The 20,542-nt window shown below is 25.8% G+C and overlaps 2 protein-coding genes across 3 annotated transcripts; one reads left to right on the forward strand and one right to left on the reverse strand.

Annotated features, from left to right (window-relative positions):
• Window positions 1-158: 158 nt before the first annotated feature.
• LOC123267655 (E3 ubiquitin-protein ligase TRAIP-like) lies at window positions 159-10,175 on the reverse strand. 2 transcript variants are annotated; one of them, XM_044732394.1, is made up of 6 exons: window positions 9,944-10,175; window positions 8,800-9,174; window positions 6,745-6,843; window positions 6,534-6,656; window positions 6,045-6,414; window positions 159-411 (listed from the first exon to the last, which is right to left on the reverse strand). In XM_044732394.1, exons 1-6 carry the CDS (start codon window positions 10,054-10,056, stop codon window positions 214-216), a joined length of 1,278 nt encoding a protein of 425 aa, XP_044588329.1. In that variant the 5' UTR covers window positions 10,057-10,175; the 3' UTR covers window positions 159-213. The 2 variants fall into 2 exon arrangements, with proteins under 2 accessions (XP_044588329.1, XP_044588328.1); XM_044732393.1 differs by having other exon boundaries at window positions 6,045-6,417.
• Window positions 10,176-10,893: 718 nt separating this feature from the next.
• LOC123267651 (caspase-8-like) lies at window positions 10,894-20,397 on the forward strand. The gene is made up of 6 exons (XM_044732390.1): window positions 10,894-11,071; window positions 11,129-11,705; window positions 16,631-16,893; window positions 16,952-17,144; window positions 17,210-17,533; window positions 19,766-20,397. Exons 2-6 carry the CDS (start codon window positions 11,132-11,134, stop codon window positions 19,972-19,974), a joined length of 1,563 nt encoding a protein of 520 aa, XP_044588325.1. The 5' UTR covers window positions 10,894-11,071; window positions 11,129-11,131; the 3' UTR covers window positions 19,975-20,397.
• The last annotated feature ends 145 nt before the right edge of the window (window positions 20,398-20,542 follow it).

The following is a 20,542-nucleotide window of genomic DNA, read 5'->3' on the forward strand; positions in this document are numbered from 1 at the left end:
TACTAAAAAATATTTCACGCTCAAATCATTTGTAATTATCAAAAATTCACTTTAGCGATTTAAAAACTTTCAAAAAATAAAACTCAAATGACTAAAATAAAAAACTTAATTGTGTTTAGTTGTAAATTAGTAATCAGTCAGTTTTTTTTTCTTTTTTCTTTACAAGTAACTAAATATATTTATAAAATTTTGATTCATTTAAATAAATACTGTCTACGTTAAATCAACAAAATTGTCGATTTTAAAATTAAGCAAATCTTTCTGTGATGTCGAATTGCGCCCCGAAGCAGAGTTTGACCGTACAGATTTTTTCTTCATTCCAGTTCTATTGCTAGTAGGAAACTCTTCATACTTTTTATAGCCACCGAGTCCGTCAGAGATGTACGTATCATCCCGTGGTCTGGTTAGAGCCTACAAATAAATGTTTATTGTTATATTAGGTATTAAATTTGGATTTTTAAAACTTTCCACTCGAATAATAAAAATTTAAAATAATAATAATAATATCAAGGTAAAATATCCAGTACTTGAACATTTATAAAAATGGGACCAGTACTAGAATAGACTTTTCGAAATGTTGTAATACAAAATCCGTACATTTATTATGAGTAATATGCGCATGTTATAATTATTCAATGATACAGTAATTGATTTCTGTAAGTTTTTTCAATTATAAATCAAAACAATTATATTTGTGTTAACTTAAAAGTTGACGTCGAGAATAGCCAATAGATGCTATTTTTTTCATGAAAAAGGTACTAAACCGTCAACCGAACAATCGGTAAAAAAAAACGGTATTTTATCATTTTAAATAAAAAAAATCGTACCACTCAATGAAATAGTCTTTTCTAAATAATACATATTTTTTGCAAAGACAGGGTGGTGATTGGCCTGGAAAACCTGGAAATGTCAGGGAATTTGAAATTTCTGGAATAGTCTGTGAAAACCAGGGAGTTTTAACTTGGGTCAGGGAAATTTCTATTTTTTTTTTAAAAAATAAACTAAAATGCTGTAGAAATAATAAATTATTTCTATAGCATTCTAAAAATCATACTGTAGATAATGTATAATATTAATTGATGTTATTTAATTTCTTCATTTATATTTCTTCTTTTTTGCGATCAATAATAGTAAAAAAACTAAATGTATGGATAATTAATAATAAAAAAGAAGTATAACTTCTCAATGATTAATGATAATAATAATATCAATTATTGTATTTTCGAAAGTTATAAACATTTAATCGAAAGAAACTGATCTTTTTTGAATAGTTGAAAATCTGCAAAAAAGTATAACATAATTTATAGTTCCAAATTTTTACTCAATTCTGGATATTAGATATGAATTCTAGCATACAAAAATTATTTTTAAAATAATTTGCAATTATAACAACTATTTGAATAACAATTATTTTTTTGTAGATTCTGGAATTTCATTTTTGGCCAGGGAAAAGTCATGGAAAAGTCAAGGAATTTTGAAATTAGTGTTAAGTCGCCGCCATGAAAGACATAAACTATAATTTATATATTAAATTTCAGCGTCTTACTATATCTCCAAATTTTCAAAGCGGTACCCAGAACTTGAACAAGCTGGGGCCGTATAATTTTAACAGCACTCTAATCTCTAATAGGTTTTTAGACTAGTGATCAGCATTGTGATTTGTATTAATTACTGCAAATTAAATAAATTTTATAGCTAAAAATTAGTGTAGTTAAAAATTATTTAATGTTTGAATTGAGTTTTTTTTTATTTATAATTGATAATTTGCTTTGTCATTCATCAAAAATGTAATTAAAAAATTAAATACAAATATTTCTCATTTTTAAATGAACATATTAAGTATTCATAGTATTATTTTTATTATTATTCAATAATATGTTATAATTCTTTTAATATTTCAATAAAACGTTCAAAATTTTTGGTGTTTCATTCCCATATATTTTTTTAGTTCAACTACTGCTCCCGGAATATTCAACTACTGCGGCTTGTCAGAATTGATTGTTCAACTACTACTCCTTTGATAGTCTATCTTAAAAACGTTGTCAAAATATAAATATTCAATTATCTTAGTTATTTTGCGCTTTAATCAACTCAAAATTGTTAATATTTTCATGAAAATCAATAATTTGAACTAATAATTACATCTTTATGTATTAAAAGTAGTGTCAAATACGTTTACTTTGAAACCTGTTAACTACTGGGTACTTTACCTTAATCTCTAACAAGTTTATAGATTAGTGATCATCATTGTAATTTGTAATGAGCAAGATCACGTCAACTGGACCCCCTATTTTCCACTTGATTATGAAAGTTAAGTTCATGTATCTTTTTTATGAGTACATACCAAAATAAAATGATCCCCGAAACGATTTTTAAAAATTTCGATTTCAACAATAATTTTTTTTGCAATGAAAATTTTAGGTACTTTTAATTAAAAAATGGATTGTAAATCAACCGTTAAAGTTAAATTAATGGGACTTGAAGGATTTGTTTTTAAAATGTTTATATTTTAATAAAATATTAATAACTAAAAATTATTTGTTTATTATCACATTGTTAATTAACTTTTAAGTTAACAAATGAAAATTTCACTAACTTCTTGGTGAAAAAATGAAGTATTTTTTTATCGGTTACATGCGTTATTTATTAAAGTTTAAGATTTCAGAAAAAAATTTCACTGCTCGCGATTTGTTTAAACAATATAAATTAATTTATCACAGCGCGTCGAGCGCCAGGCGCTGTCAGAATACCGCGCCGTCGAACGTCAGACTATGTTACAGCTTCGATTAAATATAATTAAAAATAACAATTAAAAATATAATTATCAAACAAATTTTATTATTACTATGATCAGTATTATGACTAATAAAATAAGTAAATTCTCTATTATTAAAGAGAAATAGAAAAAACGAACTAGTAATAAATATTAAATTTTGTAGACATTTGATAACTTTATTTTATTTTTTTTTTTAAACCATGTTAATAAAAACTTTTTTATCTTCCGACACATTATTATATTATTAATCTTTATATATATTTATATATATATTTTCTCTGTGCGTGTGTTTGTCACTGAACTTTTTCTAAACGGCTGGACCAATTTTAATGAAACTTTTTGTGTGTCTTTAGGTGGATTCGAAAATGGTTTAGATTCACAATTCAGTCCACGGAAAAATGTTTATTTAATTAAATTTTTATTTATAAATTGTTCTTGATCTTGGAATGTTTTACATTGGATCTGACAGACAGTATCGAATATTCATTTGAGAAAAAAAATTATTATCGAAATTCAAAAAAATTTTGTGTAATTGTGTTAAAATCAATCAGGTGCTAATTGAAATATTTTATTATAATAACGTTTTAGTAATAATTTTCATCAAAACGGTCCAAACTGTAACAGCTCATTCAAATAAGCTTGAAATTTTTTAATTTAAGACGTGTGTACAGGAAAACGTCTGTCTGGTCCGCTAATAATAATATAGTAATATATTATTATATTATTAATAATAATATAATAATGTTGCGGAAGATAAAAAAGTTTTTATTAACAAAGTTTAAAAAAAAAAAAATAAAATAAAGTTAACAAATGTCTACATAATTTAATATTTATTACTATAGTTCGTTTTTTTTTATTTTTCTTTAATAATGGAGAATTTACTAACTTTTTTTTTTTTTTTATTTGTTTTAAAGTCGCATAAACTACTAAGGTCATGAGCGACTACGGTAGGGGGTAAACTTTTGAGATTGGAACTCGTTTTATTTTTTGGGCTGAGCAGAATAATACACTTAAATATTGAAAATATTCATTGGTGTACGCCGGATTCGAACCCGGTCCAATGCTTTGGTAAGCAAGGGCCGGATCCGATAGGGCTACTGCGCGCCTCTTTTACTAATTTTATTAGTCATAATATTGATCATAATAATAATAAAATTTGTTTGATAGTTATATTTTTAATTATAATTAATCGAAGCTGTAACATAGTCTGACGTTCGACGGTACGGTATTCTGACAGCGCCTGGCGCTCGGTGCGCTGTGATAAATTAATTTATATTGTTTAAACAAATCGCGAGCAGTGAAATTTTTTTCTGAAATCTTAAACTTTAATAAATAACGCATGTAACCGATAAAAAAATACTTCATTTTTTCACCAAGAAGTTAGTGAAATTTTCATTTGTTAACTTAAAAGTTAATTAACAATATGATAATAAACAAATAATTTTTAGTTATTAATATTTTATTAAAATATAAAAATTTTAAAAACAAATCCTTCAAGTCCCATTAATTTAACTTTAACGGTTGCTATACAATCCATTTTTTAATTAAAAGTACCTAAAATTTTCATTGCAAAAAAAATTATTGTTAAAATCGAAATTTTTAAAAATCGTTTCGGGGATCATTTTATCTTGGTATGTACTTATAAAAAAGATACATGAACTTAACTTTCATAATCAAGTGGAAAATAGGGGGTCCAGTTGACGTGATCTTGCTCAATAATAAAACTAAAAAATTGAATACAAATATTCATCATTTTTAAATGAACATATTAAATATTCATAGTATTATTTTTAATATTAATCAATAATATGTTATAATTCTTTTGATATTTCAATAAAACGTTGAAAAATTTTGGTGTGCCCATTGCCATATATTTTATTAGTTCAACTACTGCTATAAGTCAGAATTGATTGTTCAACTACTCCTTTGATAGTCTATCTTAAAAACGTTGTCAAAATATAAATATTCAATTATCTTTGTTATTTTGCGCTTCAATCAATTCAAAATTATTTATATATTCGTGAAAATCACTAATTTGAACTAATAATTACATCTTTATGTATTAAAAGTAGGGTTAAATACGTTTACTTCAAAACCTGTTCAATTACTGAGTACTTTACCTTAATCTCTAATAAGCGTATAGATTAGTGATTATTAGGTGACTGAATGGTAGTTACGGACAATGTCTCGGATAGCTTAACTGGTAGAGCCTTTGGCGCGTTACCAAATGAACCGGGTTCGAGTCCCGGTCTGGGCTGTCCGAATTATTTTTTCGGTTACCGAAAATTTCTACTGAGTAAGGTCCCCCCTCCCCCTTTATCCTTTATTTCCCCAGTTCCCAAATTTGTCTTGAATGACAAATTTAGCTATGAATTATGGCATTGTGATTTGTAATAATTACTGCAAATTAAATAAGTTTTATAGCTAAACTTATTGAACGTTTTGAATTGAGTTTTTTTGATTTATAATTGAATAGGGTAGAAGTACCATTTGTGGCCACTGTACCGTTTATGGCCATTTATTGTTCAAATAAACGATAGAAATGAATTTATTTTAATAAACCATTACAAACTCAATTTGTTTTAACATAAATTTTTTAAAATTCAACAAAAATATGATTATAAGATTATAATTTTTTATAAATTAATTCAAATGTTAACTGGCCAAAAACGGTGCTAAGGTGGCCAAAAACGGTACCTCTACCCTATGTGCTTTGTCATTCATAAAAAATGTAATTAAAAAATTAGATACAAATATTCATCATTTTTAAATGAACATGTTAAATATTCATAGTATTATTTTCAATATTATTCAATAATATGTTATAATTCTTTTGACATTTCAATAAAACGTTGAAAATTTTTGGTGTGCTTATTGCCATATATTTTATTAGTTCAACTACTGCTTTTGGAGTGTTCAACTACTGCGGCTAGTCAGAATTGATTGTTCAACCACTCCTTTCATAGTCTATCTTAAAAACGTTGTCCAAATATAAATATTAAATTATCTTTGTTATTTTGCGCTCCAATCAATTTAAATTTGTTTATATTTTCATGAAAATCACTAATTTGAACTAATAATTACATCTTTATGTATTAAAAGTAGGGTCAAACACGTTTACTTTTAAACCTGTTTAACTACTGGGTACTTGACTCTAATAATAATAATAATAACAATATTGCAAAAAGTTCCCAGGAGGACACTACAGAAATTTTTACAAAAAAATATTTGAAGTAATAAAAAAATTCAATAATTGATTCCTAATTACCATTGGATCATATGCAGGCCGTGGTTTTTTAGCAAGAATGGAGCTTCCCGGTAAATTAGAAGCTGTGTTCATTGACGACAACTTTCTTTTCATATCCGGAACAATATTCTGGACTTTATACCGTGGGTTTATCCCAGTCAAATCTTTTTCATCTCTGACTCCACTTCGTTTTTTGTCGCTATGCCTATTAGTAGCATTAGTATCTTTGGCCGTAAGAACATTCTCTTGCAAATTTGATTTTGTATAAGTTTTATCATCTCGCTTCGTTTCAGCGCCACTAGTTTCTAAATTTTGAGAATTTAATACTTCTTCCAAGCGATTTTTCAATGCTTGATTCTCTGCTTCAAGAGTTATTATTACTTCTTCAATACTTCTAGAATAATTTTAAGTAATAAATTAATAACTCAAGTGATGATAAAAAATCATATTATCAATTTCAATTATCAAATTTAATTTTCACGTTAAATTAATAAAAATAAATAAACTTACTGGGTTTTTTTTGACTGCTCACGTAAACAATCTATTTCACCATTAGCTTTCATTAAATCATCCCGTAATTTTCTGATTTGTTCCCTGTGGTAGCGACGATTTTCCGTACACTTGGTCAACTCTCTACCAAAAATAAAAAAATAAATTAAAAAATCACTTTTATATATAATAAAATTACAATAAAAAAAATAAATATATAACTAACACATACTTTTTTAAAGCAGTGACGTAAATAGAAAGTTTACGTTCATCTGTGGAAGTAACAATATCATTGACTTCCTGATCCGTCGACAATAAGACCATTTGTACACTGAAACAAATAAATTATTAAATTTATGAATAAAAAAAAAAAAATAACTAGAATCTATATTATTAAGAGAATAAGAAAAATTCTGTGTCCAAGATAGTCATATGATAAATTCGGTTTTTTTAGTGAAATTTAGTGTCATTGCAAAGGTCTTGATTTGAATTTGTGTCTTTTCAAGGTCTCATATTATTCTCACCGATAGTCAATTTATTATAATAAGTATTAAGGCTGCATTTGAAAATGATCTATCTCTAGATACATAATCAAGAAATGACCTTTTATCTTCAGAAATATTGACATTTTTAAAGATATAAGCTCATCCCGATTTTACACTCATCGAGTCTTTTCATTTGAGTACCCACATCAATTTTTCATATATTTATATCTTTATATATATATATATTTCTTCTGTGCGTGTGTTTGTCATTGAACTCCTCCTAAACGGCTAGACCGACTTTAATGAAATTTTTTATGTCTTCCGGTGGGTTCCAGAATGCTTTAGATTCACAATTCAGTCCAGGGGAAAATGTTTATTTAATAGATTTTTTATTTATAAATTGTTGTTGACCTTGAGTACCCACATGCACTTTTCATATATTTTATGAATATCATATATATAAGATACATGAAAAAATTCGTGGGTACTCAAATGAAAGGTCTCGATGAGTATAAAATCATAATGGATTTATATTTACGAAAATGTTAATAATTAACGAATGATAATGTATTTTGTTAACTAATACTAATGATGTTTTTAACGATATAAGCTCATTCCGATGTTACACTCATCAAGAGCTTTCATTTGAGTACCCACATCCATTTTTGATATATTTTTCATATATACATATATAATATATATAAATATATAAAATATATGAAAAATTGATGTGGGTACTCAAATGAAAGGTCTTGATGAGTATAATAACAGGATGAGCTTATATCTTTAAAAATGTCAATAATTAAGAAATTACCTTGTATCTTGTCAATTACTGACATTTTTAAAGATATAAGTTCATCTCGATGTTACACTCATCGAGACCTTTCATTTGAGTACCCACATCAATTTTTCATATATTTATATACTAGCTATTACTCGCCCGCTCCGCTGGGCGCTTTATAGAATTGAATTTTTAGCTCTAGACTTTAAATTTAATTAGAGTATTATTTCGACTTGCACAGATTACAAATTCTATCGAATTGTCATGTACCTTTTATCCATGTAATTATTCTAGATAATATTTAGTGTAACTTTCAATGTGCAATCATTATAACATTCCCGTGTATTTCTTACAAAAATGGATATTGATATGAAAAAAGAAATTTGTAATAAGCATTGAAAGTTTCAGTTAAAGAAATTGCAGGTCTCTTAAGTGAAGAAATCTGCCTAGTATATAAACATAACCAACAGAATTAAAAAATTTATTTTAAACAAATGACAATCAAATAGAATAAATTTAGTTACAATAAAAATTTATTATTTCTAAGTCAAAAAAATATAGGTTCCGGATAAGTAATCACCAGCATATCACATACTAAAACCTTCTCCGAAACACGCTGCATTTTATGGTATAAGTATTATTCCGATCGGTTCAGTAGTTTTCGCAGTATAACCGGACAAAAAAATCGGCTCTCCATTTATTAGTATAGATATTATATATATATATATATATATATATATATATATATATATATATAATATATATATATATATATATATATATATATATATATATGAAAAATATATGAAAATGCATGTGGGTACTCAAATGAAAGCTCTGGATGAGTTCAACATCGGGATGAGCTTATATCTTTTAAAAGATCAATAGTTAAGAAATTACAGTTCAATGTAACCAAAGTTATTATTTAATAAATCAGAATTTAATTATTTATAGTTCACAAGTCACGGCAGTCACATAGTTACTGCAAGGATACTAGTTAAATAATAATCGATTATCTTACTCTTTGATATCGTTCAGTTTAGTCTTATACAACTCAGCTTGCTCTTTAAACTTTCTCGCTTCATCACTGGCAGCTTTGAAGTGCTTCGCCTGCTCCTTCAAGGCTCCAATGGTATTTTTTTTCTGCTCAACATCACTTTCTAGCTTTAAGACTTCTTTCCTCAGACCAGCTGCTTGTATTTTGTATTTATGGGACTCATCCTTCAGATTAGATATTTCCTTGTCTTTAAGCATTACCTGGAACTGCATGTTGTCAACGCGTTCTTGAAGGAGCACAGGATCATCGCGGATTGATTCGCTGTTAGGGACATTAAAGTACAGGCGGTGTATTCTTGAGCTGCTTGTTTTTTCACGACACTGCGGACAGGATTTTGATCTGGAAAAATTTTTATTTTATTACAAATATTTTATATAAAAAAAAATTAGCAGACATTTTACCATTTTTTTTTTGGTTTAAAAAAAAACAACACTAAAAAAATTATTTTTATAATTTTTTTAATATTTACGTTTTTTATAATTAAATTTTTTTTTTAAATAAATTCGTAATGAAAAAAGTTTAAAAAAATAGCATTTATAAGTTTTTTAAAGTTATGATGATAAATTTAGCAGATATTTAATCATTTTTAGATTTTTTTAACAAATAAATTATGCCAAAAAAAAATATAAAAAAATTAACATGTAGAAATTTTAAAAAATTAAAAAATGCAATTTTTTAAAAATAATTTTTTAGAACAAATTTTTTTGTTAAAAAAAATTTAAAAATTCTTTAGTGACTGCTAACTTTAAATGTCATTTTAGAGTTTTGTTTTTAATTCTAAAAATTAAATTAATTTAAATTACTAAATTAACAAAAAAAAAATTAAATATTACTAAGAAAATAATTAAATAAAAAAACGCCCTTGAACATAACATTAGCAATTTAAAAAAATTTTCAACTATTAAAAATTTTTAATAATAATTTTTCTGTCAGAAAAAATCTTTAAAAGATTTAGATGTCTGTAACTTAAAATAATACTCAAAAAAAAACTTGTTCCAACTGTCACTTGCAATGAAACAACAAAAAAAAAATTTATTAATTACAAAAATAACAACAGTAATGACAAATTTATTTATAAATAAACATTAGATAACAAAAAAATTCTAACCTCTCCAGCCATTGTGTCAAACAAGGATAATGAAAAACATGACCGCAGTTTGTCGAAACAATATCATCACCGGATTCTATGCGCGAAACACAAATAGGGCATGACACGTGCATTTTTTATTAGTTAGCTTTTTATTAATTAAGCATGTAAAAATTAATTTTTATTTATTTATTAACTAACACGCAATTTATGTTTTTGTTACCAGTGTTATCGCGCCAATTCAGTCACTAAGCTAAAGTTGCGCATGCGCACTTCTAAAACTAAAATGGCTGATTAAAGCGCGAAATTTAAAATTTTATTATTTAAATCGTAAGTTGTAATTTTGTATTTTTTTAAATTTGCTTAAATTGTAAAAATTTTTATTTTCAATCATTTTGATAAAAATTAATTTAGCAGATATTTGATCATTTTAATAATTTTTTTAACAAATAAATTATGACAAAAAAATTATAAAAATAAAGTTAGCCGACATCTAAAAATTTTTATAATTTTTTTTTATTAAAAAATTATTACAAAAAAATAAAAAAAAATTTTTTTCATTTGTTAAAAACTTGAAAAACTATAAGTGCAATTTTTTAAACATATTTTTTAGTTATAATTTAATAAATTGAGGAAAATAAAAAAGTCAAAAATGTTGGCTAATTTTATTATTATAAAAAAATTGACGTGTAGAAATTAAGAAAAAAAAAAATGCAATATTAAAAAAATAATTTTTCTAAACAAATTTTTTTGTTAAATTAAATTGAAAATTTTGCAAGTGACCGCTAACTTTAATTTCACATCATTTTGTTCCAATAAATATAATAAAATAATTTTTGACGTTTTAAATAAATTTAAAAAACTGCGCGGGTTTTTTACGCATGCGCATTGGCTGAAAAATTTTTATGGCGATTTAGCGAACTAAAAAAGTTTTCGCGGAATTAAATTACTGTTTTTCATTTTCTGATAACCAAAACAATGGCGGTAGCAGTACGTGTCGTATTTCAATTGTTATATGCATTGTAAGCAATAAATTCATTCGCTATGTGATCATGCTGCGATTGTTGTTTAATTTATAGCTTTTGTTCATTTTTAAAATTCTTTTATGACACTTTTTTGTTAATTTTATAAATACATTTCAAATTTCACGTAAGTAACCTCTAAAGTATTCAAAATTCAAAATATTAATTCTTTTTTTTTTTTTAGAAAATGAATGAGTTGAAAACCGACGCCTTGCCGTCTGCAATTCAATGTAATTATACTGAAATATTAGATAAAGATATAGTTAATGCAATTGAAAATGACTTGACAATCAACGAAAAAATTTCAATAATATTTTTGTGTGCCGCTGAAAAAATTGACACGGATTTTTGGAGAAAATTTATGCAAAAATTAATGAGCTACAATGAAAAAGTTATTTTTGACAAAAAAGAGCCAATTTTTATTATTTGTGATTTAATTGAAAATGTTGGAAACTGGAAGGATAAATTCATTGAAGCGCTTTGTATTATAAACAATAAGAGGGTTCTAACTCAGCTAGGTTTAATTGTTGATGATTTGTCCAGAGAATATTGTCCGCTGCAGGCGAGAATTGTAGAGAAGATAAATGTCGGTAATAAAATTTTGTTCAAATTTTTCGAGTCTCTGAGTGAAAAAGAATCAGAGAAAGTTTTGAAGAAGATTTATTCAGATATTTGTCTGGATAAAAGATTGAGTGATATTAATTTATTGGAAATACATGCTTTATATTGGCTGTCAATTGGATTTATTAAAATTACACCAGGTGAGTATTTGTTTTTACTTAACTAGGATAAATAATAACTAGCAATATGCAGTCACTATAAGACTGCCAAAATTTACGGATTATTTATTTATTTATTTATTTGTAAAGAAACGCCCTCGGCAATTTACAACAATATGTTACATTTTTATGTATAGAATGTTTAGAATTAATGATTCTATACAATACATAGCATCTGCAAAGAGAAGATAAATTTAAGAAATTTAAAGAAAAAAAAAAATAATAACAAAAAATTTTTTTTTTAATTAAATTTGAAAGAAAAAATTATAAAAAATTTCAAAGATTAGAAAAACATAATATGTCTGATATTTTATAATCACTATTTGTACACCTGGAATGTTATTATTTTAGAATCATCCTTTTTGTTTCACTTTTTATTTTATCTGCTGGTCCTCCAAAAATGTCCAATTATGAATCGGAAAATTTTGGCTTAATGATTTTTTGATATTTATGACACTATACATAGTTTGGGTGCTTTTTAAATAAATTTATTTTTTTCACTTATAGAAGAAATTTTTACTAGTAACAATAAAATAATCGAAATCAATGATAGACTACATTGACTTATTAAATCAATTATATCAAAATTAACAATTCAAAAAATTTTTATTATTAATTACACAAAGTAGATTTTGGCTCTTAAAATTTTTATTGCCTGAAGCAAGCAATGTTGTCTGAATAACGAAATTAATTACTTTAATTATCAAGATAGTTATTGAATAAATTAAAAAAAAAAATGAGTGAGCCTCACAGACATAAGGTCACAATAGAAGTGAAACTTTTTTAAGCCACTTTAAATAAATAAACAGATCAATATATATAAATATATATTATAGCATTTCATTTATTCTCAAACAAAATAAATTTATTGGATTAATTATTCGGTTTTTAAGAATTAAAACAATTACACATTTTTTAATTAAAATTTAAATGAATTTATTTCTAAGAATATTATGTTTACAACAAATGTAAGTTTTATTTTTCCTTTTTATTTTTTAGAATTATCATCTTATTTATTCTTTATTATTACTTGAATTATCAACAAATGTTATCAGCGGCTTGTGATAGCTAAAATGTGAAATAAATATTTTTGTCTGTATTCTATTTAAGTATCTCGAAAAAACCGCATCTATTGTTGTCCCATGTTTTGTCGTTGGTTCATTTGGATTATTATTTATCGCTAAATCAAATTTGGTCTTTAAAAAATCAACCAAAACGGCCGATGACTCCGATGAAAAATTTACGTTAAAATCTCCACTAAGGATTATAGGTTTTTTTTCTAAGTCTTGATTAAGTTCTTCCGCAACAGCAGCCGAAAATGGTAGTAGTGCACGATGAATAAATTTTATTATGTCTGTGATATACTTGATTCGGTGATATATAAGTGATACTAGTAAAATTGACTGGCCATTTTCCGTTGTACATTCAGCGGCACAGATTTCTGCTACAGCACTGAGTTGTATTCCAAGTGCCTGTATATTAATGTACTGAAATGTCCATTGATGGTGTTACAATGTGTGTTGTATCGTTATCATTTTGATAAATAGCTCCACCTCCAGATCTTATATTAGGGTGTTTATATTTAACTACACAATTAAAATTAAGGAATGGAAATGTCTTCATCATTATGAGTCCACGTTTCAGACAAAAAGTAGAATATTGGAATTAGCAGCTACTTTGTCGATAATGTCATTGTTATGGGCTTGTAAACTTTGAATATTCAAACTATAAATTGACAAACCAGGCTTTTTAGTGATAAATTCAAGTAGTTGTGATTCTAATGTCACTAATGGGTTTAATGACAGTCTTTGAAGCTCAAGTTTTAACGGACAGAAGTGCAACTGAGGCCACTGTTCGCCCACTGATAAAAGTAGCCCGTATTATTTTTGTAACACGATATATAATTTTTCAATCGTAGTAACTCTCTCGATAAAGCAACCTACAATAATTATCATTTACCTACCAGGATTAAGAAAATATAATGATGAAATTATTAACACGAATGTATAAGCAGGAATTGAGAAATTTATATTTGGAGTCAACACGTGTAAATATATATACACCCCACTATACCCCAAAACTATTTACACAAAATAATTAAAAAATATAATGAAAAATAATTTTCCAGGAATAAATTTTAATAAAAATATATCAAATAAGGTATTTTCATGTATTTATAAGTATTTACGTATTAATTTAATCATATACCTGTACTAAAACGTTTTAAATAAGAGCAGTTTGCGACAGCTGATATCTGATATACGCATATATATAGCTGATATACGCATATACATATAATATATACACACACATTATATATATATATATATATATATATATATATATATATATATATATATATATATATATAAGTAACGTGGTGAGATAAGACACTTGCGCACTGCACTCGTCCACTCTACTTGACTCTCCTTAACTCTCCCCACTCTTTAAAATATATAAGGCTTTCTCGGCTTGCTATAGAAGCGATTCCCCCACTCGCCTACTCTAAACTTTCACTCAATGCTTCTCCTCTAGCGCTACTTCCCCTTTTCCGCCTCAAATCGTTCAATTTTACCCTCCGTAAAGAAGTTTCACTTCAAAAATCTCAGTAAAATATGTCTGTAAAGCTGACATTGACTCGTCCAGCATTGACCATCAGTATCTCGGTGACTATTCAAGTAACAAAATTTATTTGTGGTATTAAATTTGTTGCTAATTAGTTGCTCTTATTAAAATTTTGTTGCTTTATTAAATTCTGACTAACCATTAACTAGCAATCTGCAGTCACTATGTGACTGCTGAGATTCACGGATTATGAATAAGAAAATTTTGGCTTAATGATTTTTTGATATTTACGACACTATACATAGTTTGGGGACTTTTTAAATAAATTTTTAAAAATAATAGTGCTATCAAAGGATCAATTACAAATAATTTAATGGACAAATGTGACGGAACAAATTTATAGAACCAACAAACTATTGAAAACTCCTCCAAAAACTTGACATAAAAAATTGACTACTAAAAAATATATAAAACCAAAAGGCACTAATTCTTATCAAGACTTTTCTGATGATGCCAAATTAAACTATAAAAATTCCTTTAAAAATAATAATATGCTCGTCACAAAATTTTCTTTACTTTCTCAATTATTAAAATCATAAATGACTACCGCTGAAAAAATATCAAACCCAATTACGATAAAGATATACCCGTTAAAAAATTTTTCTTAATCTCTTAATTATAATAAATTAATTTTTGACATGTAACCACATTAACATGAACAAAACAAAATAAATAAATAAGCAAATTTTGTTTATCGCGAAATTCAAATCTATTAACAACCCGTGTAAAAAAAATCGTCTTAAAATTGTCTTAAAATTGTCGTTCGTTTAAGATCTTAAACGTGACACAAACCAAGACTATTTTAAGACGCCAGAAAAAATAAAATCCGAGAGCAGATTTTTAAAATTTTGGTTCTCGAATTTGTTGTGAAAATTAATTTTTATATATTTTTTAGACGATTTTACGACTTTCTAACCGCAATATTTTTGAGTAAGGTGTTTTTAAATTGAATTTAAAATTGTTAAAAAATTATCATCCGGCAATTTTAAGACTTTTTTAAGACCTTCCGTTTTAATGTTCCGGGGCTCTGTCGCTGTTAGCTCATCTTAAAATAGTCTCTAAATTTATTTTTAAGATTTTTTTAATACTAATTTAAGATCATTTTAAGACAATTTAAAGACGCTTCATAATAATTTTCCGGAGCTCATTGTGATATCATCTTAAAAAAGCCTGGAAATTTTTTAATAATTTTTTTAAGACTATTTTAAGATTTTTTCAAGACGATTTCAAGATTTTTTTAAGACTATTTAAAGACGCAAAATTATTAAGAAGCGTCTTTAAATTGTCTTAAAATGATCTTAAATTAGTCTTAGAAAAAAATTTAGAGACTATTTTATGATGAGCTGACAGCGACAGAGCCCCGGAACATTAAAACGGAATGTCTTAAAAAAGTCTCAAAATTGTCGGTTGATAATTTTTTAATAATTTTAAATTCAATTTAAAAACATCTTACTCAAAAATATTGCGGTTATAAAGTCGTAAAATCGTCTAAAAATTAATTTTCACAAAAATTTCGAGAACCAAAATTTCAAAAATCTGCTCTCGGAATTTTTTTTTGGCGTCTTAAAAGAGTCTTAAAATTATCTTGGTTTGTGTCACGTTTAAGATCTTACGAACGAACGACAATTTTAAGACGATTTTTTTTTATACGGGAACTACTTCGAAAACTTATCATAATAAATGAACTATTTTAGAAAAACATAAAAAATTGAAAAAGTACAAATTCAGGTCTCGACCTTTCTAATGATATTTAATTTAATTTAAAAAACTCATTTTATCATATAAATACCCCGGAGGCCAAATTTTCTTTATTCTCTAAATTATATAGATTATGAAAAAATTAAATAAAAAATTTTCATAATGACACTGAAATTAACACACTTGAAAATTTATTTATTTTTCTTGAAAAATAAACAAGGTCTAGGAAACTGTATAAAAAAAAATTGTATTTATAATTTTTTTAAACTTCTAAATATAAAATTTTTTAAATAAATTTTTCTTGCTACAATTTATTTGTTAAAAATTATAAATGAATTTTTAAAAATATTTTTTTCAAGTAAAAAAAACAAGAATTTATTTTTATAAAATTATAAATTATTGGCTACTTTTTTTTCATAATAAATAACAATTGAAACATTGAAAAGGCACAAATTCAGTTTAAGACCTTTCTAAAGATCCTAAATTTAATTAAAAAACTTATTTTATCATATAAATACCTCGGAGACAAAATTTTCTTCATTTTCTTAATAATAGAGATTAATTAAAAAGTTAATATTTTCCAGCTGATGGCAACCTGGGTAATCTTCTTAAATATCTAAAACCACTTGGATACTTTGACACACCATTTTACAGTGACATCGAATGGTATAATCTAAAACATGCTGGTAATAAATCCCACACCTATAATACAAATAGCAATGTCATAAAAAAATTCAAGTCTTTGTTGAATTTAACAAAAAAGCCTGAAGAAATAGATTCTGATAAAATTCTGATAAAAAAAGGTTTATGTTTGATTATAAATGAAAAAAATTTTGAAAACGACTTTGTAAGTAGCTTCTCAAACAATGAATTTAATTGATGTTTTAACAATAACTTAATTTCAGTATGAAGTCCGTCACGGCAGCCAAGCGGATGTGGATAATTTGAAGAAAACCTTCCAAGCTTTAGGTTTTATTGTGAAAGACTATGAAAATCTTCGCGCCATTAAAATTGCCAAGGTAATTTATGAACATGCTAGCGCAGAAAACAAACAATATGATTGTTTCGCCGTTTGTTTGCTGAGCCACGGATACCCAGGTAACCTAACCTAAAAATGACCACTCGAACAATGATGATTATTTACCTTTTTTGGGTTGTTTAAGATGGTATTTTGTCAATCGACGGCGAAGAAATATCATTTGAAGATATTGAAAAATGTATTTGTCAAAAAGAAGTCAAAAATACATTGAAATTGGTGATTGTTCAAGCCTGTCAAGGTCAAACAATGGGACTGAACTCTCCGAGGAACAAACTCGCTGTAGATGGAGTTGTAGTTAATAGTGCGAGGACTAAGCCATCTACAAGCTTATTTACCGATGGTTACCCTTCAAAAGCAAAACTTGCTAAAAGTATTGATTATAGAAAAGAATTCCTTTTGTTTAAATCGACTATGAAAGGCTATGTCGCGATCAGACACAAAGAACAAGGTAAAAAATACTTTATATTTTTATTAAATAGCACTGAAGTTATCTGATAGAAATTTTTTTAGAAATACATAAAAATGAAATTAAGGTAAAGTACCCAGTAGTTAAACAGTTTCAAAGCAAACGTATTTGACCCTACTTTTAATATACAAAGATGTAATTATTAGTTCAAATTAGTGATTTTCATGAGAATATAAACAATTTTGAATTGATTGAAGCACAAAATAACAAAGATAATTGAATATTTATATTCTGACAACGTTTTTAAGATAGACTATCAAAGGAGTAGTAGTTGAACAATCAATTCTGACAAGCCGCAGTAGTTGAACACTCCGAGAGCGTAGTTGAACTAATAAAATATATGGCGATAGGCACACCAAAAATTTTCAACGTTTGATTGAAATATCAAAAGAATTATAACATATTGTTGAATAATATTAAAAATAATACTATAAATATTTAATATGTTCATTTAAAAATGAGAAATATTTGTATTTAATTTTTTAATTACATTTTTTATGAATGACAAAGTGAATTTTCAATTATAAATCAGAAAACTCAATTCAAAACGTTCAATAATTTTTAACTATATTAATTTTTAGCTATAAAACTTATTTAATTTGCAGTAATTATTACAAATCACAATGCTGATCACTAATCTATAAACCTATTAGAGATTAAGGTAAAATACCTAGTAGTTGAACAGGTTTCAAAGTAAACATATTTGACCCTACTTTTAATATATAAACCTGTAATTATTAGTTCAAATTAGTGATTTTCATGAAAATATAAATAATTTTGAGTTGATTAATGCGCAAAATAACAAAGATAATTGAATATTTATATTTTGACAACGTTTTTGAGATAGACTATGAAAGAAGTAGTAGTTAAACAATCAATTCTGACAAGTCGCAGTAGTTAAACACTCCGTGAGCAGTAGTTGAACTATTAAAATATATGGCAATAGGCACACCAAAAATTTTTAACGTTTCATTGAAATATCAAAAGAATTATAACATATTATTGAATAATATTAAAATTAATACGATGAATACTTAATATGTTCATTTAAAAATGAGAAATATTTGTATTTAATTTTTTAATTACATTTTTTATGAATGACAAAGCAAATTATCAATTATAAATCAAAAAAACTCAATTCAAAACGTTCAATAATTTTTAACTACATCACTTTTTAGCTATAAAACTTATTTAATTCGCAGTAATTAATACAAATCACAATGCTGATCACTAATCTATAAACCTATTAGAGTTTAAAGTGCTGTTAAAATTATACGGTCCCAGCTTGTTCAAGTTCTGGGTACCGCTTTGAAAATTTGGAGGTATAGTTAGACGCTACACTGATAGAAGCATTTGTTTATAGTTAAAAATTCTCGTTAATATTTAACAAATCATTTATTAAAGACCATTTTTTAGTCCTTAAATATTTCTTAGTATTTAAAAAGATTTATTAATATTTAATAAATGAATATCAGATTTATTAAATACAAACAAATCATTTTAAATACTAAGAAATATTTGTTTAATACTAAAAAGTGGTCTCTAATAAATGATTTGTTAAATATTAACAAATATTTTTTATTACTAACAAAAAAGTAAATCCTTCTATCAGTGTAAAATTTAATATAAAAATTATAGTTTGTCTTTGCAAAAAATATGTATTATTTAGAAAAGACTATTTTATTGGGTGATACAATTTTTTTTACTGAAAATTATGATATACCGTTTTTTTTTACTGATTGTTCGGTTTACGGTTTAGTACCTTTTTCATGAAAAAAAATAGCATCTATCGGCTATTCTGGACATGTCAACATTCAAGTAAACAAAAATATAATTGTTTTGATTTATAATTGAAAAAACTTACAGAAATTAATAACAGTATCATTGAATAATTATAACATGCGCATATTATTCATAATAAATGTACGGATTTTGTATTACAACATTTCGAAAAGTCTGTTCAAGTACTGGTCCCATTTTATAAGTGTTCAAGTACTGGGTACTTTACCTTATTATGAAAAAAATTTATTAAAAAAATTCCACATGTGAAAATTTAAAAAAATTATTGGAGGAATTAAAAAAAAAAATTTTTTTTATTGTCATTAATTTTTTGTAAAAATTAAAAAAATTAATAATTGTTACCTAGCTGCAGTACCATTTTATTAAGCGTAAAAATAATGGCTTTCTTTTTTTTTTTTTTTTTTTTTTTTTTTGGATCATGGTTTATCAATGATGTTTGCAGTGTTTTAAATGAGTTTAAAACACAGTTATCAATCGACGAATGGAGTCGACAGGTCAAGAAAAAAATTAGCTTGAGGCATGGAGACGTCGAAGGACACAAAGCTGCTGGTCAGCTTGCTGAGACTGAACGCGATCGGCGTACTAAAGAATACTTTTTCTTTAATCAATTCAATTCATTTTAATCCAGTGATCTATGTGTTTGTTTAAAACAAAATATTGATTTACTAGGGACAAAAAAAAAAAAAAAAAAAAAAAAAAACCGTACTGTACGAGTTTCACCATTTTCAAGTAGTTTTTAAGTTAAAAGATTTTATTGAAAGTTTTCAGCTATTTAAAATAGTATGAAAATTTTCAACTAATTTATTTTAAAGAAAAAGTTTTATGATGAGTATATTGCGTTACTAATGCCAAAAGGGCGTATAAAAAAAATTTTTTTATACGCCCTTTTGGCTCTGCAGAGCCAAAAAGGCCAAAAGATGTTGAGATGCGCCCTTTTGGCATTAGTAACGCGATATTTTAATGATTGAAAGGTTAATTTCTACTTAATATATCATTCAAATTTTTTATTATTATTAAATAACGGTTTGTGATGAGTTAAGTTTTTAATTTTAATATTTTATAATAAAAATATAAATCTACTCAGTGATAAGAAAATTGATGAAAAATTCAAATTTTTATTTTATGCATTAAAAATCATAATATAATTATGTTAAAAAAATATTCAAAATACTAAAAATAATTTTAAGTCTT

Source organism: Cotesia glomerata, linkage group LG6 (assembly GCF_020080835.1).
Source record: "Cotesia glomerata isolate CgM1 linkage group LG6, MPM_Cglom_v2.3, whole genome shotgun sequence".
Classification (NCBI taxonomy): Eukaryota; Metazoa; Arthropoda; class Insecta; order Hymenoptera; family Braconidae; genus Cotesia; species Cotesia glomerata.